This window comes from Trichosurus vulpecula, chromosome 6 (genome assembly GCF_011100635.1).
Source record: "Trichosurus vulpecula isolate mTriVul1 chromosome 6, mTriVul1.pri, whole genome shotgun sequence".
Classification (NCBI taxonomy): domain Eukaryota; kingdom Metazoa; phylum Chordata; class Mammalia; order Diprotodontia; family Phalangeridae; genus Trichosurus; species Trichosurus vulpecula.
In genome coordinates, this window is record NC_050578.1 from 36,319,733 (window position 1) to 36,347,003 (window position 27,271).

Below are 27,271 nucleotides of genomic sequence, written 5' to 3' on the forward strand. Positions count from 1 at the left end.
TCAGAAGAATGTAGATTCCTCGAGTGAAGGGATCATTTGATTTTTGTCTTTGTATCCTTGGAAGCCACTCAGAGCCTTGACACAATGAATATAATTAATAAGCACTAGTAGATTGCTCAATTTTATGATTAAAATCAATTAATGATTTTATTCAATTCTTCCCCCCTCTCTCCAATATACTTCCAGTGCATTCATTTGTTATCTTGTGCTTTTTGCACGTGAAATTGTCAGCTACCATTAGGACAAGAACTTGAGCTATTAAAGTTGCTCTGTTCAGGACTGAAAATTTGGATAGCAAATTCATGTGTTTAATTATTAAGGTCTAGAAATCTCTCCCCCTTTTATCTGCATCTCCTAGATTGCCTGGTTTCCTTCAAGTCCCAGGTAAAATTCAATCTTCTCCCAGAAACTGAATGCTAGTACCAACCTTTGGCTGATTATCTTTGATTTATTCTGTATGTGTGTGTATATATATATATCTATATATGTGTATATATATACATATATATACACATATATGTTGTTTATATATAGTTGTTTGAATGTGTGTGTATATATATATATATATATATATATATATATATATATATATATATTATCTGTTGTTTATGTATCTCCCCCATTAGAATGTGAGTTCTTTTAGAAAAGGGACTAGGCTTTTGTTTATTTGTTTGTTTTTGCTTTGTTTTGATTTTGAATTTTTTTTTTGCCTTTTGAGTAGCTGGCACACAGTAAGTATTTAATAAATGCATATTGGTTTCTTGACTTGGTAAAGCAGTGTAAATTACATGAAAGTGTATCATTGTTATCACTTATCTTTTAGACATGGAAAAATATGACAAAGGAAGGAAAGTTCTAAAATCCTACATATTGTAGGATGTGACTCTGATCGTTTACACTGTTCCCAAGGAAGGTGGGAAAGGTCCATCATCCAACATTGGAACTGAGGGTGCTGTGCACTTCCCCTCTGGTTTCCAACCCCACTGCTACTCTAGCCATTGATTGACCTCAGTTGCAGGAAGTATCTTTGAGCTCTTCTATCACCTGCTTCGACTTTCTAAGACATAAAAAGGATCTGGAGTTTAGTTTGCCAGTTCTGAAGCCACAGCTGAGTGCTATTTCTGGTTATCGCCTCATCATTTCCTGTTGCTCTTTTCATTTCTGGTACATTCTGAAGGGCTAAGCATCTCAAAATGGTTTTACTGATGATAAGAGACCCACTTGTCTTTTTTCAAACTATATTTTCATCCCACTATTTAGCCGGTTTGAGAATAACTTGAAATACTTACTGGATTGAGGATAAGAGTAAAGAAAAGTTCTCCTCCTTGGATACTCTTGTCCAGTTCTTTTGGACCTCCTGGATATTCTTTGTAGAAAATTGTATGTGTGAAAAGACCACAAGTTTGCCGTGGAAGAACCTGATTGAAAAATGAACAAGTCAGAAAAAAAGTTACTTTTCGTTGTGATTTGTGGAAGCTGTGACATTTCCCTCATCATATATTATATATTATAGGACACCATTTCACAAGGCCAAATACAAATTGAAAGATTACTCATACTCTGAAAAAGCAAGGATGACACAAAAATATATGGGATATTTATTCAAGATTAAAAAAGCAAATTTGAAGAAATGTTTTGAAGATAAAGTAAATATAAAATTATTTCCATCCATGTAGGCCCTTTAAATGACATATTTGGAGCTTACATTTCAGAGCTTCCAAAAGTGTAAACAGTGAAATGAAATTAATTTTTTGATACTGAAACTGTCTTGCCTGTTTAGCAGTACTGGTGAGCACTCTCTTTTCTTTAAAATTTTATACCTACATTAAAGGATGAAATTAATGTACTAACTTAATGTGCTTTTGAGGAGGAATAATGACATCTTTAATTCAATCGAGTCTTTGGATCATAAAGGAAAGACTGATATAGTCTAATGCTGATATTCCCAGTTCTGAAGTCTGGTAGTTGCCAAAGAATTTATGTTTTTTGGTAGTCATTTTTAAAAATCCCATAACATATATGTACCATATAATGTTAAAAGTTCACCTTTTCATCATCGAAAAACACAAATGCCATTATTTGTTACTATTGTGCACCTGCATGGTAAGGACATATTTCAAATACTTATGGTTTTCCCTGTGAAATATCACGACAATTTTATCAGAAGGCAAGGAGTGAAGTTGTGTAAGTAGGCACATTTCTCAGCTAAATCTTATAGAATGACTTGCTTATGGCCCATGTTCATCACTGTGAGCTTGAAGTGGCAGGAAATTAATGCATTTGCTTTGGGGAACAGCCTGTCTTTCAATTTCTAAGGAAGGAAACTCCTTTATTGATTGTTTTTACTAAATTAATCTTCAACCCTGCTGTCCTATTCCTCAAAGTTTATGGTAAACTTAGTTCAATACATATCTTCAAAATATTGGTAATTCCTGTCAAAATTTTGGGAAAGAGAATTATTTGGAAAATTCTCTGAATCATTAGGCTTTCTTCTAGAAATTTACATTTTTGTGAGAATGTCTACTAATAAATATGCTGTCATCTTTACAGCTGTTATATGGGTTGTGGTAAAATTTGTTCTAGGCATTGATAGGTTTCCTGAGCACAAGCCACTACAAATTGAATAGCCTACTATGAGATGCTCATTTAATGAAACCTTACACATTAGTAGAGGAAGCATAAGACAAAATTACTGTGGGTAACTGGAAGAAGGATTTAGAAGCGCCTCTCTTTTGCTATGAGATGAAAGTTTTATTTGATGCACAGAGCATTAGCCCTAGTGAAGTCATATGTCTTAAGATATTAGAGTAGAAAAGAGAATCATTTTTTTCTTGATTTGGACCTGTGATTTCATTAGTATGGGGAACATGCAAATGTGGAATTCTCTGAGTTAATGCACACTGGCAAATGATTTATAATTTATAGATGATATATCTCTAGATTTAGAGAGCTGCCTGGGGAACTGACAGGATAAGCAGCTTGCCGAGGGTGATACAGTCAGTATGTGTCAGATACAGGACTTGAACCCAGGCCTTTCTGACTTTAAAGTCAGCTTTTTCTATACCGTACCAGGTTGCCTTAATGTCACACACAAAAGAAGAAATTAAATGAACCCCCCACAAACAAAACAAGATGAAAATGTTATTTCTATTATGATTTAATTTATTCACTCATAATAGCCATTACCATATTTGGAAAAGTCACTTGTTGAAATTATTAACCCAGGCTTGATCTCACTTTGCATTCAGTAAGTCACTTAACAGATATTTATGCATAGCTCGATTCTATCTGTAGCGGGAAGTGCAGAGAATGAAGCATGATTTCTTTCCTTAGGAAACTCAACGTCCAGGTAGGAGGACAAGGTGTGGTGAAAAGACTGTATGGTATTGAATGCCAAATGACTAGGACATACACTATGTGAAATCTGAGAAGGGAGAGATCACAGTGGGCTATGGGGGTTAAGGAAGGCATAGTCAAGAGGTAAGATTTATGGTAGGATTTCAAGGATGGGTAACATTCAAATAAATAGAAATATGGGCTTAGAAAATTTCAGGTGGGGAAATTGGAATGAGTAAAACTAAAAAATGTCAGAACAGGAGAGTGAAGAGAATAAGTTGTAGGTTTAGATTGGATTGTAGATATCTTGAAATGCAAGACTAAAGCTTAAACTATTTCATAGTCAATGAGAGTTGTTTAAGGTTTTTGAACCATAAAATGACATGATACATGAAAACCACATTTGACAAAATCTAATTTGATGCTGAAGAGATAAAGAATAGGGTAGGAAGATTAGTTAGGAGCCTATTGAAATAACCTAGTCATGAAATGATAAGAGCTCAAATGGAGTAGAGCTAATAGGTTTAAAAACAAAGAGCAGATGCAAGGAATATTATAAAGAAAAAAATGAGGGGCAGCTAAGTGGCACAGTGAGTAGAGCACAGTCCCTGGAGTCAGGAGGACCTGAGTTCAAATCCGGCCTCAGACACTTGACACACATGCCTTCCTTTCTCCCCTCCATCAAAACAAAACTACTACAACAACAACAAACAAAAGAAATAATTGATAGGACTTGATGACTGAAACTGGATTCAAGGTTATTATTATTATAATCTTACCCAAAACATGGAATTCGTGATTGGATCCCCTCTCTGACCCTTTTAGGTGTTTGTCCTTTGGGAAGTATGATAGGACAAATACCTATGATGATTTTTTTCCTCACCCACCATGGATCAGGACAAGGAAACAAAGCAGCGACTTGATTGATCAGAGATTGGGCAAGATTCAAGCTTTACTTCCATTGATACGGCTTCCTGGTGGCCTCTGAATCTGTGGACTAGGCTTCCAGGTCCTATAGAGGGTCAGTTTCCTGCACTGTTCATGGGGTCTGGGCCTCTCTAAATTGGTGGTTGTCTGAAAACCACTTGAGTCACCACATGCCATCTTGCTGATGAGATCTGTTTCATAAGGGCATTGGGGAGGTGGGATATTTATTTGTATTCTTGTATTGTATTCTTGCTATGTCAAAGCTAAGTCAACCTCTGATTAACAGTTCGGTGACCTTACAGGTATCCCTTTTTGTCCCAATACAGAACATGAACTAATGGATGTTCAAGCTTGCCTCTAACAGGAACCTCCTTGATGTCTCTGAGCCTGCCATATTTAAAATGGGGATAATAACAGCACCTACATCACAGGGATGTGGGAGGCTCAAATGAGAAAATGTGTGAAATTCTTTTAAATTCTTAAAATGCTGTGTACATGTGAGCTATTACAGTTTCCCAATTTCAAATGCAGGGCTTTTTCTACTATCTCTTGAAGGCATATGTTTACAATAAATGGGTATACATGTAAAGTGATCTAATCATTATAGGCATGCAAAAAGAGATCATGAGGGTTAAATTACAGTGCTCAGAAACTCTGAGTTGAATATACAGCCACAAGAAAAAAATAATCAATGCTTATATAGTGCTTTACAGTTAAGCAAATAGTTTATAGATATAATCTCATTTTTTTTTATTTTTTGGAGGGGGGAAGGCAAGGCAATTGGGGTTAAGTGACTTGCCCAAGGTCACACAGCTAATAAGTATGTCAAGTGTTTGAGGCCAAATTTGAACTCAGGTCCTCCTGATTCCAGGGCTGGTGCTCTGCTCACTGTACTGCCTAGCTGCTCCAAGATCATCTCATTTTAACCTTACAAAAGTACCCCAAGAATTTTCTCAATTCCCTAGATGAGGAAACTGAAGCTCAGAGAGGCAGTGACTTATGCATGGTCATATAGATATTAAGTGTCAAAAATGAATTTCAAACCCAGATCATTCAGACTCCAAGCCCAGAACTCCATCCATTACATAAGAAATATAGGGATATAGACTGGGTCCGTGTTTTTACTGGTATAAGAAACTCCCTGGTGAGGGAACGCCCTCTACCAAAGCAGTTTAGCATCTTGGTTGTAATCCTAGGTCCTTTGACTTCTGGAACATGACATCCCAAGTCCTGAGCTCCTTTAATATTGACACTGCTAAATTTTGTGTGATCCTGACTGAATTGAATTGTGTCTTTCTGGCTGCCTCCAATATTTTATCTTTGACCTCAAAGCTCTGAAATTTGACTATCTCTTTTGGGAGGTGGTCAGTGGAGTTTTTTTCAATTTCTATTTTACGCTCTGGACCTACGCTGTTTTGGGCAGTTTTCTTTGATAATTTCTTAAAATATGAAGACGAGGCTTTTTTCTCATGGTTTTCAGGTAGCCCAGTAATTCCTAAATTATCTTGGCTCTCATTTCCAGGTCAGTTGTTCTGCTGATGGGATATTTCAAATTTTCTTCTTTTTTCATTCTTTTGACTTTGTTTTATTTTTTTATTCATGTCCCACGCACTCATTAGCTTCCACTTGTCCAATTCTAATTTTTGAGAAATTATTTTTTTTCAGAGGGCTTTTGTACCTCTGTTTCCATTGGCTAATTCTGCTATTTAAAGGAGTTCTTTTCTTCAGAGGATTCTTCTACCTTTTTGGTCTAATGACAAAATGGCCAATTCTGTTTTTAAGGTGTTATTTTCATCAGTAGTTTTGGTGCCTCTATTACCATAATTTTCTTGCAACACTCTCACTTTTCTCAGTTTTTCCTCTACCACTCTTATTTTTTTCTTTAATTCTTCCTATAATTCTTGGGATTAGGTCCAATTAACATTTTTCTTTGAGGTTTTGTTGATGTTTCAGCATGGCTGTCTTCTTCTGAGTTTATGTCTTGGTCTTTCCTGACACCAGGGTAACTTTTTATGGACAAGCTCATTTTTGTTGTTTGTTCATTTTTCTAGCCCATTTCTTAACTTTGAACTTCATGTTAAAGTTGGTCTCTGCCCGCCTGGGAGTAAGGAGGTACTGTCCCAAGCTTCAGGCATTTTTGTGCTGCTTTTTTTCATAGGTAGCTCTGGGGAGTCTGCAAGTTTTCCTTGCTTCCGGGGTGATATGATCCAGGGCGAGGTGTGCTCACTAGTCTCTTCTTCTTCTTCTCTGGTGTTTACCCAGGAAGGGACCCTGTTTCTCTGCAACCGCAAGTCCTAACAGCTCTCTTGGCCCTGGAACTATGACCAGGTCTCCTTTTCTCCTACATACACAAGTGCTATTACTTTTCTCTGCCTTGGAGCTGTGACCAACACCCCTGCTTCCTTGTGACTGAATACAAGTGCTTCTCTCTGTCCTGGAATGGCAACCTAGAACTATTAATGGGCAAAAGCACCAGCTATAGAACCAGCTGCACCCAGTGCCAGCAAAAACTTTCCTATGATCTCTTTCTGATCAGCTCTTCAACACACTTACCTTCTCTTAGCTGAGAGTATTCAAAGCTACTATTGCTCCTGGTGTCATAGCCACCTCCAAAGCCTACCCATGATGCTCCACCCTGGGCCAACTCCCACTCCGGTGTCACAGATGTCACTTGCCAACTTCCTATGCTGTCTTAGGCTGGAAAAATGCCTCACTTTGACCTTTTGTTGGCTCTGCCACTCCAAACTTTGATTTGAAGAATTATTTTAAAGCTGTTTGGAGGAGAAAGTAGGGAGAGTTCAGCTGGGATGCTGCCTGTACTCCACCATCTTATCTCCCTAGATCTCAAATTGTTCTTTAACTTGTCCCCCAGCAGCTATGATCCTGCCAAAAGACTGCATTTGGCAGCTTGAAATGTCATAACAAATCCATTCCAGGCAAATAAGCCCATGGCAGCAGGAGGGAGTACAAACTTCCAAGAATTCTATTGTTAGGAAACTCTCACCAGTATAAATCCTAGCAACAAAAAGTACCCTTGTCTGTACCTTCAGCTCCCTTCTGATCTCCACCAACACTTAAGCCAGTAAGTGACTTTACACTGTGGTAGAGGAAAGAGTGACTCAGTGTGATCACCAGTACATCCCACTTGACATTTTTGTAGACACTTGGGTAAATACTGGTATTGAATTCTTGCACGAACTATTAGAATATGTTGTAATATGACTATTCATCAGAGAGGGGGCAATCTTCATCTATATATATGTACCTCAGCAATAACTCAAAGTAAGCCATAGAAACTACTCCCAGGTCTTTCCTTGACCTATTTTGGGAATGAACTAGGAATTTTACCTTTTATATTATACCTCACAGAATCTTTACCTGAGGTGGTAGGCTGTATAATATTCTCAAGAACATGCACATTGGTACATCATAGAACCATAATCAGAAAATCTAATGAAAATCAGGCAAAGGAACAGAAAGAAATGTTACAAAATCTAGTTTGTATTTTTTTAAAAAGTATTTTTCCTTTTGGGGACACTGAGGGACTTTTGAATGCTTATTTTGAAGGAAATGTTTTCTTAACTTCACACTATAGAGTACATTAAAAATCTGGATAGTGGGGTGGTAAAAGCGGCGTTGGTAAATATAGATAGGATCATTGTCAATTTCGCAGAGCAATGGATTTTAATAATAGATTCATAGGCTATCTACAAGGCTGATGCAATGTTTTCCTTCTTATTTAGAAATCCCAGTCATCAACTGATAGTAGTCCTTGCTTGGGATCTCAGAAATTGGGCTAAATGGGGGAAGGGGTGGTAGTGGTAGAAAGAAACACACTTTTCATTGATATGTGAAGAAGCTTCGAGGGGTGGTTTTAATTAAAGAATATGACATGTGACAAATGTTCTTCACACAGCATGGAACTTTTCATATTGCTGAGCTTTTAACTTTTAGCACTTTTCTTTTTCACTTTCATTTGAAAACTGAGAAGGCAGAAGAGGAAGTTATACTCAGAGAAGTCGAGAAGAAGCTCACCATGATGTTTTTATGGATGAAGCCACGGCGGTAGCGTGCTGGTTTCAGATGTGGATATTCTTCAGTGCTTGTGATTTTAATATTCCAGACTTTCTTCCAGGCCTCATAAAGTTGGACATGGACGGGGTAGACTCCAGAGTGATGAGGGGCCACTGCATAGCCCATGTCAGTAGGAATGCCATGCTCCTGAAACATATCAAAAAGATAATTGGAATAACAAGAGACTTTATATTTTGTGATTTTTTTCATATTGATCTCTATTTGATAGAACAAAGAATATTTCTGATGGGAGAAAGAAGTCTCCATTCAGATTCAAAATGCCATACTATGTAAGAGCAGCTGGATTTCTTTTGCCTGAAAGCATTGGTAATGCAAGAATCAAGCAAGACATTAGCCCTGCCCACAGGGAGTTTACAAATGAGGATGTAGGGGGAACAGGTTATGTGCAAAAATAACTATCATACAAAATTAAACATAGTGCAAAAGGGAGAGGTACAAACAACTTTCATATGAGATTTGGGTAAGTAAAATTCAGTTTTGATTGTAAACTATAAAAGAAGGGAAAACTAAGGCAGAGAAGTTTAGAGATCTCTCTCACTTGAAAAAAATGCTCTTTAAATAAGAGTTCATAACTCTTCTGTTATAATCCTGACACTAGTCTGACAAATAAAAGTGCAATCCTGAAGGGATCTGGTGATTTTTACAATTTGTTCTGGTTTACATTCATCAACTGGATCTTGCTCTGGTATTGGTCACTCCCATGTCATCTTATTGCTTATGATATCACTGATTAATATGAATTCAAGCATTTGCTCTCAATATCAGTCAGACTCTCTCTCTCTCTGTTTCTCTTTCTTTCTCTCTTTCTCTCTCCACACATACATATACATAACTCTAAATATATGCATGCATATATATATATATGAATATGTGTGCATATATGTTTATATCTACATATATCAGCATGAATTATAGAAGTTTAGCACATTACATCTCTCTTGGGCTTGTAGTCAGGTTTCTAGTCTTCAAATCATCCTATTTCTATCAGCTTTACCCTTTTCTATAATCCCCACAGCATGGAAGTCAACGGTTATTTTCGTGGTCATAATAGACAATGTTTATTTTCTCTAGGAGATCTCTATCTCTCTATCTATCTCTCTATCTACCTACATGTCTATGATTGGATAATATGGTCAATTATCTGGAGACTGAATTTCCTAGAAGCTGAAAACTATTCTTGCAATGAAAGCAGAAGGCACTGAAGGTGTCAAATAATTTGAAAATTAGAGTTTGAAGTGAAACATTCATACAAAAAAAAATTACCATTTTGAAAAACAAAAGCAAGACAAAAAGCAGGATTCAAAAAAAGTGACCGCTAAAATTTTATTCCCATACTGTGCACATGAAACCACTCTGTCATGATGTACATTTGGGACAGATGAAGTCATTCCCAGGTTCTATCATTAAAAAAATGAGTCGGGGGCAGCTAGGTGGCGCAGTGAGTAGAGCACCAGCCCTGGAGTCAGGAGGACCTGAGTTCAAATTCGGCCTCAGACACTTGACACATGTACTAGCTGTGTTACCTTGGGCAAGTCACTTAACCCCAATTGCCCTGCCAAAAAGCAAAAAAAAAAATGAGTCTATGTGACAGAGATGTTTACAAAACGAGAATTTTCTGTATGTGTATCAGAAGTCTTAGTAAGTTATGTGTTTTTACTCTCCACTTGGCGTATGCCATTAGAGCTGACACACACCCTCAGAATACAAGAAAATCACACAACTGTCAGAGACAAGACTTAAAAAAACCCACTATTGATACTTTCTTATGGATGTTTTTTCCTTAATTTTGATCTTTAGATTTGTTTTGGTTTTAGAGATTTTTCAGAATTCAAATTTCATTTAATAAAATACCCTTTGAAGTAGTCTTGGTTTTTCATCATGCAAAGGTAGCCTTTATTTTTGCACCTATGAAGTACTATTATTGCCAATCCATTCTGTCCAATTAGAGTCTGAATTTAATTAGGCTCTGAATTTAAGGAAAGTGCGTGGATTCAGAATATAAAAATCTTAATAAAATCAAACATAATAGGAATTATGAAGTAACAGTGATGAGAGGATAAAAAAAATTACAAAAAGGTTGGCTTGAGAAACAATAAATCGATAAATTTTCAGTGGCTGCCAGGCACTGTGCTAAGTGCTAATAAATACAAAAAGGTAAAAGAGAGTCCCTGCTTTCAAGGAGCTTACAATCTAATGGGGGATCTTACTAACTAATTATGTCAGACCATCCCAAGAGAATTTAAAGACAAAAGGACAACAATTGTAAAGTGAAAAGAAAATTGGGAAGCTTTCATACCTATCTCTAGCTGTAATCTAGCTTTAATCTCCTTTAAAGCATTTCCCCCCTGCCCAATGTAGAGTCTCCAAGGTCTCCAGAACTGAGTGAGGACCAGCACATTGAGTGGTATGAGTACCATCATGTGGTCCCCTGTCACCTGTTGTACTAAGGAACATGCATTGGAACTACTGAAAATCTGGTTCTTCATTTTTAAAGGGACTATCTATCTTGATAAATTATTATTCATTGAAGTGATAAAAAGGATACAAATCGATGAAGAAAAAAATGGAAGAGAAAAGTGGTGAAATTATTTACCTAAGGTAACACAGCTAGTAAGTGTCAGAGGTGGGATTTAAACCAACTCTTTTCCACTCAAAGTCCAGAACTCTCCCCACTGTGCCATGCTTTCAAATTCCTGATACATCAATTTAAAAGCACCAGGAAAGTATTAATTCCTACAAATGATTTTTTGGATGGAACCTGTGATGTCATTGGTGTAGGGAACTCCCAATAAGGAAATTCCCTTTGACAAGGTAGAACATCACATTTCTTTTCAACTTTTCTTAAGATTGTCCAGAGCACTGAGAGGGTAGAAGACCTGACAACATAATACAGTCGGTGTGTGGCAGATGTGGCACTTGAACCCAGGTCTTCCAGACTCAAGTCCTGCTCTAGCCATCATGCCATAACACCTTTTTCATGCAAACTATAAACAGAAGAATGTGGTAGTCATCTATTCAACAATAAGTATACTTTTCACATAATATCTATCTACTTAATGTTTTGGGTGGTACAAAGAATCAATTCATTTTTTAAAATAAATTTTTTCAACACTAACTTAAAACACAGAGAAGTGATTCTCACAAATAAATTAATAGACTATGTTTCATTTTCTTACATAAACTGAAATCTCATTCTCTGATAGGGCCATTTTCAAACTTAAAAACAACCTTTCGGGGCTATAAAAAATGTGCATACCTTTTGACCCAGTAATACCACTTGTAGCGCTGTATCCCAAAGACATCATAAAAACAGACAAAGGACCCACATGTACAAAAATATTTACAGCAGCTCTTTTTGTGGTGGCCAAGAACTGGAAATTGAGGGGATGCCCATCAATTGGGGAATGACTGAACAAGTTGTAGTATATGAATATAATGGAATACTATTGTGCTGTAAGAAATGATAAGCAGGAAGACTTCAGAAAAACCTGGAAAGATTTATGTGAACTGATGCTGAGTGAAGTGAGCAGATATAGGAGAACATTGTACACAGTAACAACCACAGTGTTCAATGACTGGCTTTGATAGACTTAGCTCTTCTCAACATTGCAAGGACCTAAAACAACTCCAAAAGACTTGTGATGAAAAATGCCATCAAAATCTTAAAAAAGGAATATGAAGTCTGAATGAAGATATTTTCATTTTTGTTTTGTTTTGTTTTGTTAGTCTTTCTTCTGGTTCCTCCCATTCATTCTAATTCTTCTATACAACATAACTGATTTGAAAATATGATTAATAGTAATGTATATATAGAGCCTGTATCAGACTGCATACCACCTTGGGTAGGGGGAAGAAAATTTAAAACTTATGGAAGTGAATGTTGAAAACTAAAAATAAATTAACTTATTAAAAATGACCTTTGGAGGCTTGTTTTTTTTTGAGGGAAGGGCAACATAAATCCTCATCATTTCTGAACGACATTAGCAGTTACAAAACCTCTATTTGTAGTGGATGAGAAAAGTGATGTAGTGAATCAAATAAAAAAAATGAGCAAGAATAAAATACTTAAGAGAAAGAAAGATCAAATAGTCCAGTGTGGAAAATGTCACCATTCTGTTCGGTATGTTTGTCATTCAACATTTATTGCAGCATCTCTATTATTTATAGAATTAAAATGGATGATTAATATGATAAAAATAAATACTTACTGTTCAGGCTATCTATAAATAGTGATATAGTCACAATGGGGGAAAATAAGCTTGGTTCTTTTAATTATTGCTTATGTGACACCAGCACCAAGGGAAATTTAATTAATATCTCTGAGTTCTACTTTTTTCATTTGTCAAATGGTTAGAGAAGACTACATAAATTGTTCAAGGTCCTTTTTTGTTGTCAATCTAATGATGCAAAGGAAGATAGGGTGGGGAAGGGAAACAAAATACCTTCAAAGACACTAAAGTTTTAAGGAATTACTGTGTAATGGTGGAGTGAGCATTAGTTGACTTCAGAATCAGAAGCCTCAGCATTTTGGTCCCAACTTGGCCACTAATTAGCTGTGAGTGACTGAGAAAAGTATCCAAAGAGTATATTATTTAGGACCTCAGTTTCCCCATCTGTTATATTAATGAGGTGGGTTAGGTGATCTCAAAGGTCCCTTCCAGCCCTAAGATTCTATGGCCAGACATTAAAATATTATGACTAATGGAACTATAGTGTTCTTTCATACTTTTTTAAAGTTATTTTGTGACTATATGTATAACTTTTTTGTATGAGAAAAGAAAGCTTTTTAAAAATTCCTTAAAATTAAAAAAAAAATAGTTTTAAACAGTAACTGACAATTAACTTTTCATCCACATATGTGGTCTAACAGCTAGAATTAGGGAATAGTGAACTAGGTCACTGAGCAAAATAGACCATCTAATTTGGTGGTGGTTTCTAAACAGAAAATATCCCATCTGTCCAAGATAGACATAGAAGTGTTCTTAGCTGAAGGAAGGAATGATTGAAATGACCTCTCCAAATTCTTTGCAGCTCTTTGGTGCTAATTTTTATATTAGGATAATGTTATTTTTGACAACAACATTTTAAAAATCACAGAGTTCCATGAAAATTTTATTTTTATGAAATATTTACTTTCAGTTAAAAATTTCAGTTAAAAATTACTTTTAACTTTTTAGGTGAAAAAATTCAGTCCAATGAACTTATTTTTCTGTAGATAAACTGGAGGAACTATGGAATCAATGATCTATTTATTTTTTATTTTTTTAACTGTCAACATTTAACAATTCCAAAGCCCAGCACAATTATTTCACGGGAATGTTCTTGTGTAGAGTATGATAATTTGGTTATATAACACTGCAGAGTTCCACAGGCAGGCACCACAAACCCATCATATCATAGAAATGAGTTATATTTTATATGATTTTAAGAGTTTCCAACATGTGACTCATTTACAGTGTAGAACTGAGGTGAAAGTAAAATGTCTGTCCAGAACCCTCACAAAATGCCTTTCTTTCCCTTTAGGAAGATTAGAATGATGGTCATAGTTTATTATGTTTTCTGTATTTGTTAATATGCATTTATGATTCTTTTGTGTTTCAATCATTTATTTTGTAGTACAGGAAGTAAATAGCTGTCTTATACCTGGTAGCCATATTGTATATTAAGTATCTTTTCCTGGAAGAGACCCAATTAATCTCTTTGGGAACACCTTAGACATGAACCATTTGTTCAGAGTCTTGTTTAGAGTCTGAGTTCTCTTCTACGGTTGGAAAATAATAAACCCCAGTTGAAGAGATGTTTGACCTCTTCTCCCTGGAACAAGCCATTCTTAGCATGAATTAATACCATCAGAGTCCAGAATCAGAGCCCATTGTGAGAGAGGGAAACCTAGAATATGGGTCACATTTTTAGAATTTTAGAAAAAAATATCCATTATTTCATTTGCTCCTTACGATAATGCTGAAAGGTAGAAAATGAAATTGTTATTTACAAATGAACATATTGAGTCACAGAGACCTTAAGTAACTTGCAGAAGAAGGTCACAGAAGTACAGAAAGTATTAAATTTGAATTCCAGTCCTCACATTGGTGGGGCTTCTTTTCAGATATTTAGTTGGATTGATGATTGCTGAGATCACTTCCAAGTGCATAATTCTGAATATTTTCAATTCTATAATTCCAAATTCAGCTTCTTTTGTATTATAGGAAACTGGCAACTTTAGGGTTAGCATCTAGTTGGAGCAGTGTGATACAATGGAGAAAATGTGACATTTGTAGTCAGAAAGACCTAGGTTTGAATGTTGCCTCTTACAAAGCTTTATTTCCATGAGCAAGTTGCTTAACCGAGTGTTCTTAAAGTAGATGCCAAGAAACCCTGATTGGCTGGGGAATGATACCAAGGAAATTGTGATTTGACTCCAAGTAGGAATAAGATAACTAATTGGAGGATATAGGAAGATTGTCCTTCCTCCCACAGCTTGTCTTTTGTGTTGTTATCCCAGGAGTAGACACCTGAGCTAGAGGTCTGCAGTTATTCATTATACCTCTCCCCAACCTTGTCCTGATTCTGACAGCAGTGATAGAGTAACATCCTTTTCTCATCCCCTAATTCTCCTCACGTACACATTTTCCCCCTTTTCTGTGGGAAAAAGTGGATAGCAGAGGATAGACCGACAAGAATGGATTCTAATTCCATTACGTCACCTTGTCTTCCACCAACTATCCTTATTTTGAACTTTTCTATCTTTCTGGAGGCAAGGTCATTCTTCTACTCCCCCTAGTTTCTAAATGCTTCCTTATCTTTGACTCTTCACACAAATGACACTGCTCTCTTCAAAGTTCCCAATGGTATCTCAGGCCATATAGCTTTTTCTCATGGCTCCTCCTTCTTGACCTCTCTACAGCACTTGACGCTGTTAATTATCCCATCTATTTGAGTACTTGCTATCACTTCTCTGCATTGTCATACACTTTTCTCTCTTGGTTCTTTTCCTAACTTCCTGACCACACTTTTCACAATCTCCTTGAGTGGATAGTCATCCAAATCACCCTGCATTACTGTAGGTGCATCCCAAGGGTCTGTCTTAGGCCTCCTTCTCTTTGTGTATATTCTTTTATGAGGTGGATTCACTAGATCCCCAGGTTTTAATTATCACTTTGAGACAAACGAGTCCCAGATCTGTATATCCAGCCTGAATCACTTTCCTGAGCTCCAGTCCTTCATCACTGACTGGCTCTGCAACATCTGAGGCTTAATGTCCCCATCAGTATGTTAAAATCAACATATCAAAAACAAAATTAATTACTTTCTGCCCCAAATTTCTTTTAAACTTCCCTATTTCTCTTCAAGGCACCATAATTCTTCAAGTCACCTATGTTTGCAACCATGGTGTTTTCTTGGACTTATTACATACCCAAGGAGTTAATAAGTTTTGTCGATTCTATGTCCTCATCTCTCATTGGTCCTCTGTATTTACTTTCATAGCTATAATCCAAGTTCAGGTCCTTACTATTTGGAATATTACAACAGTCTCTTAATCCATCTCATTAATTTTTCTTAATTAGCCTCAAAATTTTCCCCACTGCAATTCATCCTCCACAGAGTTAACATAGTGATTTTCCTGAAGTATGCTTATGACCATGTCATTCTCCTGACCAATAAAATCCAACGGATACCTAATGCAAAAAAAAGCTTAGAGACCACAGGATTATACTGTCTGAGCCCTAGTTTTCACACTTGTAAAATGGGGAAAATAACATCTCAAATATTTACCTCACAGAATCATCATGAGATTCTAATTAATAATAATAGCTAGCACATATATCACTAAGATTTACAAAGGGGAAAAGCTAGAGGGTGGAGCCAAGATGGTAGAAAGAAGCCAGGAGATTTCCTGAGCTCTCCCAAGTTTCCCTCAGAAACATATCAAGCCTCTAAACAGATTCTGGAACAACAGAATCTACAAAAAGATGGGGTGAAACAAATTTCTAGCTTAAGATAACTTAGAAGGACTTCAGGAAAGGTCTGTTTCCCTTGGCTAAAGGGGAAATTCAGCCCGGAATAGAGGACTGTATAGAGGGTGTCTCGGCAAAGCAGTGGGAATCTCTTAGCCGCAGCGAAGATCAGTAACTGAGGCCCCTAGGTCTTGGCTCAGCAGGTCAGCAGTGAGGCTTCCATTCCCAGTGGAGAAGGCAAATTGACAGTCCTGGAACCCCGGCACTACAGGTGTGACTAGGCCAGGCCACTCCCAGTGCAGTGGGAAAGCTGTCAGCAACTGAGGCCCCAGAGCAGAAAGCTAGTGACCAGGCCTCTGGCTTTCAGTATAAGAACTTGGGAAAGTACCCCCTGTGCCCTATGAACAGAGCTCAACTTTAAAAGTCAAAAAGTAGGCTGAAAAAATGAGTAAGAAGCAGAAAAGAGCCTTGACCATAGAAAGCTACTATGGCGACAGGGGAAGATCAAGACACTAACTCAGGAGAGGACAACAATGTCAAAGGCCTACATGGGAATCCTCAAAGGGAAATATGAATTGGTCTCAAGCCCAAAAAGTCCTTTGGAAGAGCCCAAAAGGATTTTAACAAATCAAGTAAAAGAGGTAGAAGAAAAATTGGGAAAAGAAATGAGAATTATGTAGGAGAATTATGAAAAAAAGAGCCAATAGCTTGGAAAAGAAAGCATAAAAATTAACTGAAGAAAACAGCACTTTAAAAAATAGAATTGGCCAAATTGGAGGAAAATAACTGAAGAAAACAACTCTTTTAAAAATAAAACTGGTCAAATGGAAAAGGAGGTACAAAACCTATATAAATACCATAATTCCTTAAAAATTAGAACTGGGCAAGTGGAAACTAATGACTCTAGGAGACATTAAGAATCAGTCATACAAAATCAAAATAATGAAAAAAAATAGAAGAAAATGTAAAAGACCTCATTGAAAAAACAACTGGGGGCAGCAAGGTGGCGCAGTGAGTAGAGCAGTGGCCCTGGAGTAGGGAAGATCTGAGTTCAAATCTGGCCTCAGACACTCAACACACTTATGAGTTCTGTGACCATGGGCAAGTCACTTAACCCCAGTTGCCTTGCCTTCCCCCTCCAAAGAAAACTAAAAAAGAAAAAAAACCTGACTTCTTATTTTGTATTTAAGTTTCAATATTTAAGTTTATAATAATATAATATTGTCAGTAAGGTGTATTTTAGTGTAAGGAAGGTGGATTTTAGTGTGTGTGAGGTGGATCTTGTTCTTATTTCTTAGGGTTCAGTTTCCCAGGATCAATGGCTATAACAATCTCTATTTCCCGGGTATTAGATATTGAGTTCCCAGGCTCATGATTCAAAACCTCTCCACCACACTTGCACTGCATTATATCATGATAAATAATATAAATATGTGTGCTGGCATTGTAAACATCCACTGCTACTACATAGTGAGATACAGGGATGAGGTGATATAAACTTGTGAGGCTATTGCTGCCAATATGCCTTCTCTGTCTGTTGCCCTGTAAAGCGGGTGGTCAGTGGTCAGTGAGTTGGGGAACCTGTATGTTTGAATGCACAAGCTGGAATGCTGTGTGCCTTGACTGGCTCCCATCAAAGCTTGGGAGGGGGGATGTGTTTGCCTCACCCAACTCCCATTGAGGCTTGAGGGGATTTAGGGGATGTATAAGTTGTACCTGTCTTGATTGACCATAGGAGATGTAGGGTTAGTTGTCCCCCACTCCTCACCGGGGCTGGTGAGAAGGGTGATTAGGGAATGTGGTAGGAGTTTGTGGTGCTTCTATTATCAGCAATACTGTGTTAGAGAAGACTAGACTAGAATAAAGCTTATTATTAACCCCTTTAAAGCTCTTTCCTGTCTGACCAGATCAAAAGTGAACCTGATAGAGGCTGGAGTCTGAAACCTCCAGTGCCTCCTGTGTGCCATCTGTCTAGCAAATATGTTTCCTTTTCTTTTCTTGTTGTGTATTTAAGTTTTAGTAATTAAAAAAAGAAGAAAATGACCTGGAAAATAGATCTAAGAGAGATAATTTAAGAATTATTGGACTATCTGAAGGCCATGATCAAAAAAGAGCTTGGACTGCATCTTTCAAAAAATTATCGAGGAAAACTGCCCGGATATTATAGATCCAGAGGATAAATAGTCATTGAAATATTATCCCAATCACCTCCTGAAAGAGATCCCTAAAGGAAAACTCCAAGGAATATTGTAGCCAATTTCCAGAATTATTAGGTCAAGGAGAAAATACTGGAAGCAGCAGGAAAGAAACAATTCAAATATCAAGGAGCCACAGTCAGAATTATACATGACTTAGTAGCTTTTACGTTTAAGGATCAGAAGGCTTGGAATATGATATTCCAGAAGGCAAAGGGCTTGGATTACAACCAAGAATCAACTACCCAGCAAAACTGAGCATAATCTTTCAGGAAAAAGATGGATATTCAGTGAAAAAGGGGACTTTCAAACTTTCCTGATGAAAAGAGCAGAGCTGAATAGAAAATTCGATCTTCAAATACAAGATTCAAGAGAAGCATGAAAAGGTAAACAGGAAAGGAAAAAATGATATTCAATAAGATTAAGCTGTTTACATCCCTACACAGCAAGATGATGCTTGTAAGTCTTGAGCACTGTGTCTTTATTAGGGCAGTTAGAAGGAGTATACATTGAGAGAAGGTTTGGGTACAAGTTGACCTTGATGTGATATTTTAAAAAAAAGAGAGGTGAAAAAAAGGATTCTCGTGGGAGGAGAGGAAAGGAGGAGGGAGAATAGTTTAAATTGTATCATATGAAGAGGCACAAAAGACCTATTAGAGGGAAAGAAGGAAGGAGGTGAGAATTGTTTGAACCTTATTCCCATTGGATTTGGCTCAAAGAGGAAGTAACACACCCATATAGACATTTATCTTGCCATATAAGAAAGTAGGAGAGAAAGGGGAAAGAAAAGAGAAGGGGGGAGGGGCTGATAGAAGGAAAGGCAGAAGGACAAGGGATAAGGGGAAAGAAAAGGGGGGGTGATGGGAGGGCAAATTGAGGGAGGTGGTGGTTAGAAGCAAAATACTGCCGAAGCAGTACAGGGTAAAAAGAGAGAGAAAAGTATAAATGGGAGAAACAGGATGGAGGCATATACACAGTTAAAAATTATGACAGTGAATGTGAATGGGATGAACTCTCCCACAAAACAGAAGCAGATAGCAGAGTGGGTTAAAAAACAAAATCCTACAATATGTTATTTACAAGAAATATTTGAAGCAGAGAGATACACAGAGTAAAGGTAAAAGGCTAGAGCAGAAAATATTATGCTTCAGCTGAAGTAAAAAAAAAAAAAAAGCAGGGGTAGGTAGCAATCCTGATCCTGAACAAAACAAAAGCATAAACAGATCTAATTAGAAGTGATAAGGAAGGAAACCACATCCTCCTAGAAGGCACCATAGACAATGAATATAATACCAAACATAAATGCACCAAATGGCATAAGATCCAAATTTTTCCAGGAGAAGTTGTGAGTTATAGGAAGCAATAGCAAAACTATAATAGTGGAGGACTTCAACCTCCCCCTCTCAGAGGTAGACAAATTTAACCCCAAAATGAGCAAGAAAAAAGTTAAGGAGGTGAATAGAATTATAGAAAAGTTAGATAGAATAGAGTTCTGGAGAAAACTGAGTGGGGATAGAAAGGAATGTACCTTTTTTGTTAGTGGTACATAACACCTACACAAAAATTGGCCATGTGTTAGGACATAAAAGTCTCACAATCTGATGCAGAAATGCAAAAATAGTAAACCTATCCTTTTCAGATCATGAAGCAATAAAATTGCATGTGATAAAGCGCCATAGAAAGATAAGGTAAAAACTAATGCATTGCTAGTGTAGTTGAGAACTGATCCAACCATTCTGTAGAGTGATTTGGAACTATTCCCAAAAGGCTATAAAACAGCCACTACTAGGTCTGTATCCCAAAGAGATCATAAGAAAGGGAAACGGACCCACATATACAAAATATTTATAGCAGCTCTTTTTGCAGTAGCAAAGAATTAGAAATTGAGGGGATGCCATCAATTGGGGAATGGCTCAACAAGCTGTGATATATGAATGTAGTAAAATACTATTGTTCTATTAGAAGTGATGAGCAGGAAGATTTCAGGAAAACCTGGAAAGATTTACATGAACTGATCCTGAATCAAACGAGCAGATCTAGGAGAACATTGTGCACAGTAACAGGAACATTGTATCATAATCTATTATGAAATACTTAGCTCTTCTCAGCAATACAATGATCCAAGACAATTCCAAAAGAATCCTGAAGGAAAATGCTAACCACATCCAGAAAAAGAACTATGGAGTCTGAATGCCAATTGAAGCATACTATTTTCACCTTTTTTGGTTGTTTTTTTTTGTCTTTTCTTTCTCATAGTTTTTCCCTTTTGTTCTAATGCTTCTTTCACAATATGAATAATGTGGAATTTTTTTTAAAGAATTACAAAATACTTTACATATGTTATCTCACAAAAACCTCGTAATAACCTTGAAATGTAGATACTTTTTTCTGCCTACATTTTACACATAAGGAACTGATGCTCAGAGGAATTTACTTGCCCAGAATTATAAAGCTGGCCTCTGAGCTAGGATTCAAACTCAGATCTTCCTGACACCAAGTTGAATACTTATCCACTGTGACACCTAGATACTTCAAATTAGATAATTGCCAACAATTAAATCAATAATAAATAGATAAAATTGTAAATGTGTTATTTAAATACCATCTATTATTAAATATATTCTCTAGCAACCATTAATCCATTGGAGAAATTTTTAATTTCTTATCATTATGGAGCTTCTCAAGAAGGCAACCATGATTGACAGAGACATGGGAATAGGTTTACTCTATTTTTTGTCCAGCTTTAGTCGAATAATTTGGTTCCAAAGTACCATGCAGATGTTAGTCAACTATTTTAGGCACCATAGGAATGCTGAAAAAAGAAAGAATATTGGTTTTGTTTTTGTTTTGAGGGGCAGGTAGAATTTAGAAGTAGATAGGAACTTGTTTTTCTCGTTCAGTCATTGAGTCCAACTCTTTCTGACCCCATGGACTATATGGTCCATGGAGTTTTCTTGGCAAAGATACTGGAATGGTTGCCATTCCCTTCTCCAGTGACTTAAAGCAAACAGAGGCTAAGTGACTTGTCCAGGGTCATACAGCTCTAACAACAATGTTACTTGCAGCTACTGTGGCTGTTTAAGGTCAAAAACACCAGCACACAGGAGGGCTGCTAGCACATGTTCTTTGATCTGCTTTCCTAAGGAAAGCAATTTTGATGGGTTTACAATCTCACTTTAATCAAACATACATATATCATTCACTTAGTTCAGGGGAAAAAGTCAGCACCCTGAACTTCAGAGAAAACACAAACAGAAATTACAAGCAGAAATTATAAACAGAGCAAAATAACACAAATCAATAGACAGGCTTCTATCTGTCTGACCATAGCCACACATCTGCAGTTACCAGAGAGAGAAAAAACAATAAAAAGTCCTACTTTGCTTTCCCTTACAACAACTAGTAAGTGTTTTATTCCATATTTTAATAGGCCCAGCACTTTATCCATTAAGCAACCTGGCTGCCTCTAGAGGTTAAGTGACTTGCCCAAGGTCACACTGCTAATAAGAATCTGAGGCCAAATTTGAACTCAGGTTTTCCTGACTCCAGGCCCAGCTCTCTCCACTGAGCCATCTAACTGCTTCAGAAAGGACATTAGAGACATGTAACCCAGTGGAAATAAGAGAAGTTCTGGAATAAGAAAACTTGGGTTCCAGTCCTGCCTTTGATATTTATTCTCCATGCAACCTTAGGTAACTGACTTTACCTCCATGGGTCTTGAATTTCTTCATCTGTAAAATGGGTGAATAGACTTGATATCCTCTGAGGTCCCTTTCAGTTCTAGATCTCTTAACCTGTTTTACCCTCTTTGGGCTCACATTCTTGAATCCCACTATCAAAGGCAGTGTTTGTTAATTGCTTCCTTCCTTCAGGGTTCTAGGATAACCTTAAAGGGTTGGAGTTTTTCTAGTAGTATTACTCATGAGCCCATCTGGTGTGCTAATTTTTGATTACCAGCCAGCCAGGGTTCATTAGTGTTTAGAAAGTGTTACTTATTGAAATTGTGAAGTAAGAACAATGGGTACAAAATATTTCTCCTCCCCCCCAGTTCTGTGACACATTCTCCACTTGCACACATAGGGTCCCTGGGAAGAGTGGGCTCAAGCTTAAAAAGTATATGTGGCAAAGGGGTAACTCACAACAACTTCTCTCCCTTTGGGATGTCTTCCTAAAGTCCCCTGCTGTCTGTAACCCTGAAGCCTGATGTCTTTGTAAAAATACGAAGCTGCCTGTCCTCATATTTTTAATGCATCCTTGGTCCCTAATGCAATCATTACTTTCATTGACTACTATTCTTAGGACACTTATGATTTAGCTAAATCATCTAACTTTTTGAAGTTTGAGTCTCTGTGTCCTTTCCATCCCTACCTTCACAAATCAATTTATATTCTTAAGCACTTGGCTGGAAATACTCCATGACTAGTTTGGATGCTTTTGGAATCCTAGATTTTGAAAGAACATGTTCTTTAATCAAAGTCCCACAGAACATGATTCTCTTCAGTCAACCAGAGGACATTTCTGTTTGGCTTTTATTTTATTTTTTCTTATCTGACATTATGTGCTTTCATTAAATCCATAATGGTTTACACTACTGGTTGATTGATTTTATAACAAACAAAAAGGTTTTCTCACCTAATAAAGGTTTTGGCTTGTAGAACACCTTGTTAGTTACTTTAATTGGGGTTGATGTGTGTGGGATACCCCTCACATAATTTTACCACCTTCATTCTATAGGTGAGAAAACTGAAGTCCAGGCAAGGGAATTGATTTGCCCAAGAATACAAGAGTATAAAGAATTAGCATTTGAACCTAGGTCCTCTAATTGCCATAGCCCTCATCTTAAAGAGTAGGGGGTTGGACTCCAATGAAATTGAGTTATTAGCTCAAACTCATAAAACTAGGAATTGTAATAGCTAGAACGAGATGTCAAGCCCAATGTTTCCTTCCAGTAGCTTTTCCCTCCTCTCTTTACAATATTTTCTTACTATTATCTTAGTGAAATAAGATCAAAGCATTGGCAGAGGTGATCACTGGCCATAGTAACCATTCACACCTGGGGCTCTGGGAGCTTAAAAGAAAAAAAAAAAGGACCAGGCTCTTTATTTTAACTTGCACCCTTTCTAGAGTTCACCTATAGCAAAGGATCATAGTTTTATAGCTTGATGGGACCTTCAAGGTCAATTTATCCTGGAGATTCTTTACCTTTTATGCATGTCATGGACCCCTTTAACAGTCTGGTGAAACCTAAGGATCACTTCTCAGGTTAAAGTTTTAAAATGAACAAAAACATATGGCTGTTGAAATAATTACCAATTTAAAAATGCATATATCCAAGGTTAAGATTAATGACTAGTCCATCCCCATCATTTTATTAAAAAACATAAACAAAAAAACCTGAAGGTCACACAAGTCACTTCTCTGAACCCTTTGCCACTGGGTCTCTCCCTCTCTCTAACTGGAGGTTGGAGAACTTCTCCTAGAATCTCCATTTAAGGCGAATACCAAGGCCAGCCCATCTCTTCAATTTTGAGTGCATTTTTCTGAACTGTTCCATTATATATCCCTATAAGGTACCTTTCTGACACCTGTTTTTCAATTTCCTTTTGTATGTTGTCTTCCCCCATTAGATTACAAGCCACTTGAGGTCATGGATAATCTTTTGCCTCTCTTTGTATCCTCAATGCTTAGTTACAGTATCTGTCACATAATGGGCACTGAAAAAAATATTTATCAACTGATATAGGGTACAAGTGACAAAATTGGTATTTAAACCCTAGACCTCCAATTAAAAATCTAGTATTTTTACCCATTGGAAAAAAGTTGTCTGCTAAAGTGTATGCATCAATCCAAGGGCATTACACATAACATTTACAGGTCTATCTAAAAATTAGACTAGCTGGAACCTCTAAACTCCTATTTTATTTAACTTTATTTTATTTATTTAAACTCAAATTAAAGCAAAGTCTTTTTTGTTCTTCTAAGGATGGTGGAACTAAGTATTGTATAATGTACACAATGTGTTTGAGAAGGGAAGAAATAAATACTATCTGGATTATAGTGTACTCAGTGAAAGCTACGGGGCTCCAATCACAAGAAAGGGAGAGAGGATAGCCACTATCACCCTCTAGAGAGAGAGAGAGATCTAGAGATCTTTCTGAGAAATATCAAAGAGTATGGAGAAAGGAAAGGATGAAGTTCTTTACAACAGACAGGGAGGTCAAAGTTATTAAGAATGCAGGTAGTTCTTAACAGAACTAAAGAAACTGCAAGGTGGTTTTAAGCTGTTAAAAGAGACTAATTATGTTTTTAGAAACACACTGTAACAAGAATATTGCCAGTGAGTGGGACATAGGTGTGCTTTCTTCAAAATTACCTAGCCAAATTTGCTAATTTTCCTCCTCCCCCCCGCCCCACACTTTTCAACATCAAGAAATGAAAATGCAATGTTTTGCTTTCCTTATTTATGTATAGTTGTGAGTTTTTCTTTTTTTTCTCCCCTTTCTGTTTGTCCCAGTGGGGAAAGGGAGGTTGGCAGGGAGAAAAAAATTGGTTTTGTTAGTTGCAAAATAATAATAATATGCATGTTTCCCATTTTGTTTTCTATTACCGCACTATGGACATTTCTCACCTGTCTCTAGCCCTCAATTAGATGAAGATGGAAAAGAATATAACTTCAGTGCTGTCCACCTTTTTGTCTGTTAGAGAATTCTATTCGAACATTCTTTTGGGGAAATTAATTTCCCTTAAGCTTCCAAGGCATACCCTGTTCTCTGTCCCTGCTGCCACACTCAAGAAAATTTTCCTTTAGCATTGCTATTACAGCTTTGCCAAAATTCATCATATGTTCAAGGTCTGTGAATAATTGAGAGTTGATGGAAAATATTCAGAAATAATATACCAAAGATTAATTCAAAGATTTTTGTTTTACTAAATCAATCAATAAACAAACTAAATGATGAATGAATAGTATATTTAACTGCTTAAGAAAGAAAGAGAAAAAGCTTGAATCAGGATGAAAGGTGGACTATAAAGAAAGGGTGTAATTCAGGAAGCAAGATTGCCATGTCTGGAAAATGTAAGTGTAGTGCTGCATTTTACTGATTGCCTCTTGAGAGACATCTGACTCAGTATAAAATCAGACATATTTTATTCAACACTCTGAAAAAAAATAATTTGGTGATCTGTAAATGAAAACAATATCAATTAAGTGGGTGATTTGAAAACTACTCCCAGATATTCCTAGGAGAGGGAATGGGCAACAATGATTCTGAGCATCAATCACATCTTTGTTACAGTAAAATCACTTCCTGTTAGCTGGAGGCTAGGGACCGCATTCCTATTTGTGATTTTCTTGGGTGCTTTTTCTTTTGTTTGTTTTAGCCAGCTCATTTTTCAATTCATTTGTATGAATTATCTCACAGGGTGAAGTTTTAAAAAAATCCTTGCCTGGGCGTCAGGCGATCTGAGTTTGAATCCTGGTTCTGGTCTAATTTGTGCGACTTTGGTCAATCTCCTCAAGACTCAGTTTCTTCTTCTGTAAACTGACAAAGGACACATTAAGGATTCTGATACAAATATATATCTCACAAGTTTGTTTTAGGGAAAACACTTTGAAAACCTAAAAGGGCTTATAATATTATTGTAAGACTTGGCTAATTAAATACTGGGAGAATATTTTAATTGCTATGAATGCTGAGTCCCATTTAAGTGTAAAACATTAATTTGTGTTATTATTATTATCATTATTATTATGTCTTGATATATTATAAGCATGTAACAAAAGGTTTCCTAAATTATACACTTAGATGTCTTCAATAGGAGAGAAACACAATGTAATTTTAATTATGGCAAAACAACAAAAAAGTGATGTTGCACTCCCTAGATAACTTCTTCTAAATATTTCTCCACAGAAAAAGTAAACATTTCAGTATTCAGCTATTATAACCAGCACAATGAATCCCATTGCTGAATAAATCATTAATGTTTATCATTATCCTTGATAATCTGTCTTTGTTAAACTATTGTTAGTAATTAAGGATGGCATTTTACTTTTAATGATTGTTTCCATTTCAATCTCTCTGTGCAACAGAACCTTTTAATTTTCACTAATGACTCAAAGACTCATTGCCTATTTCCATATTTCACAGATTAGCAAACATGCAAACAAATATAATTAAAAGAAACAGAAAACTACTAAGTTAAAAAAATGTTTGACATTGCAAAATGAAAAAAAACTTTTATGATAAGGATTATAATTTGGAAACCCTTTCTGCATTTGTCTAATAGGGTTCATTTTCTTTAGCTGTATTTTTAAAGAGCAGTGCTAATTCACTTTGTGTAAACATTTGATGCCGCTGTGAATTTAGGTTGAAAATTTATAATAGTTAAAGAAAAAAATCTCACTTCTATATGTTAATTCTAATTCATTTGGGAGATATTAACCTAACTGTGGGAACACAGTCTGGCAATTGTTCCTAAAAGTGTTACAAGCCAGATGTATTAAAGACCCAGAAAAGAAAATTTCTGTCACTAAAGGCTATGACAATGTCAGATGGTTCAACACTAGAAACTTAAATGATTTTAGCAGCAGAAATGATATTAAAGAAGTGGCATTACCCTCTGCCTTGCTTCCATATCCTAAGGACTATTAGGCTTTTTCTGTTGATTGGCAGCTGTAACCTTCCAGATGTTTGTTATGTATCCCATTAGACTGTAAGTCTCTTGATAACAAGGACTCTCTTTACTATTTGTATCCCCAGAGCT

The 27,271-nt window shown here is 36.5% G+C and overlaps 1 protein-coding gene across 1 annotated transcript in view; it reads right to left on the reverse strand.

The window, feature by feature from the left end:
- Positions 1-27,271, reverse strand: part of LOC118853428 (bifunctional heparan sulfate N-deacetylase/N-sulfotransferase 3) — a 204,865-nt gene that overhangs the window by 72,872 nt on the left and 104,722 nt on the right. The window contains exons 4-5 of the mRNA XM_036763515.1: positions 8,299-8,484; positions 1,290-1,418 (exon numbers count right to left, since the gene is read on the reverse strand). Of these exons, the coding sequence (XP_036619410.1) occupies positions 1,290-1,418; positions 8,299-8,484 (315 nt within the window). The remainder of the gene's footprint in view (positions 1-1,289; positions 1,419-8,298; positions 8,485-27,271) is intronic.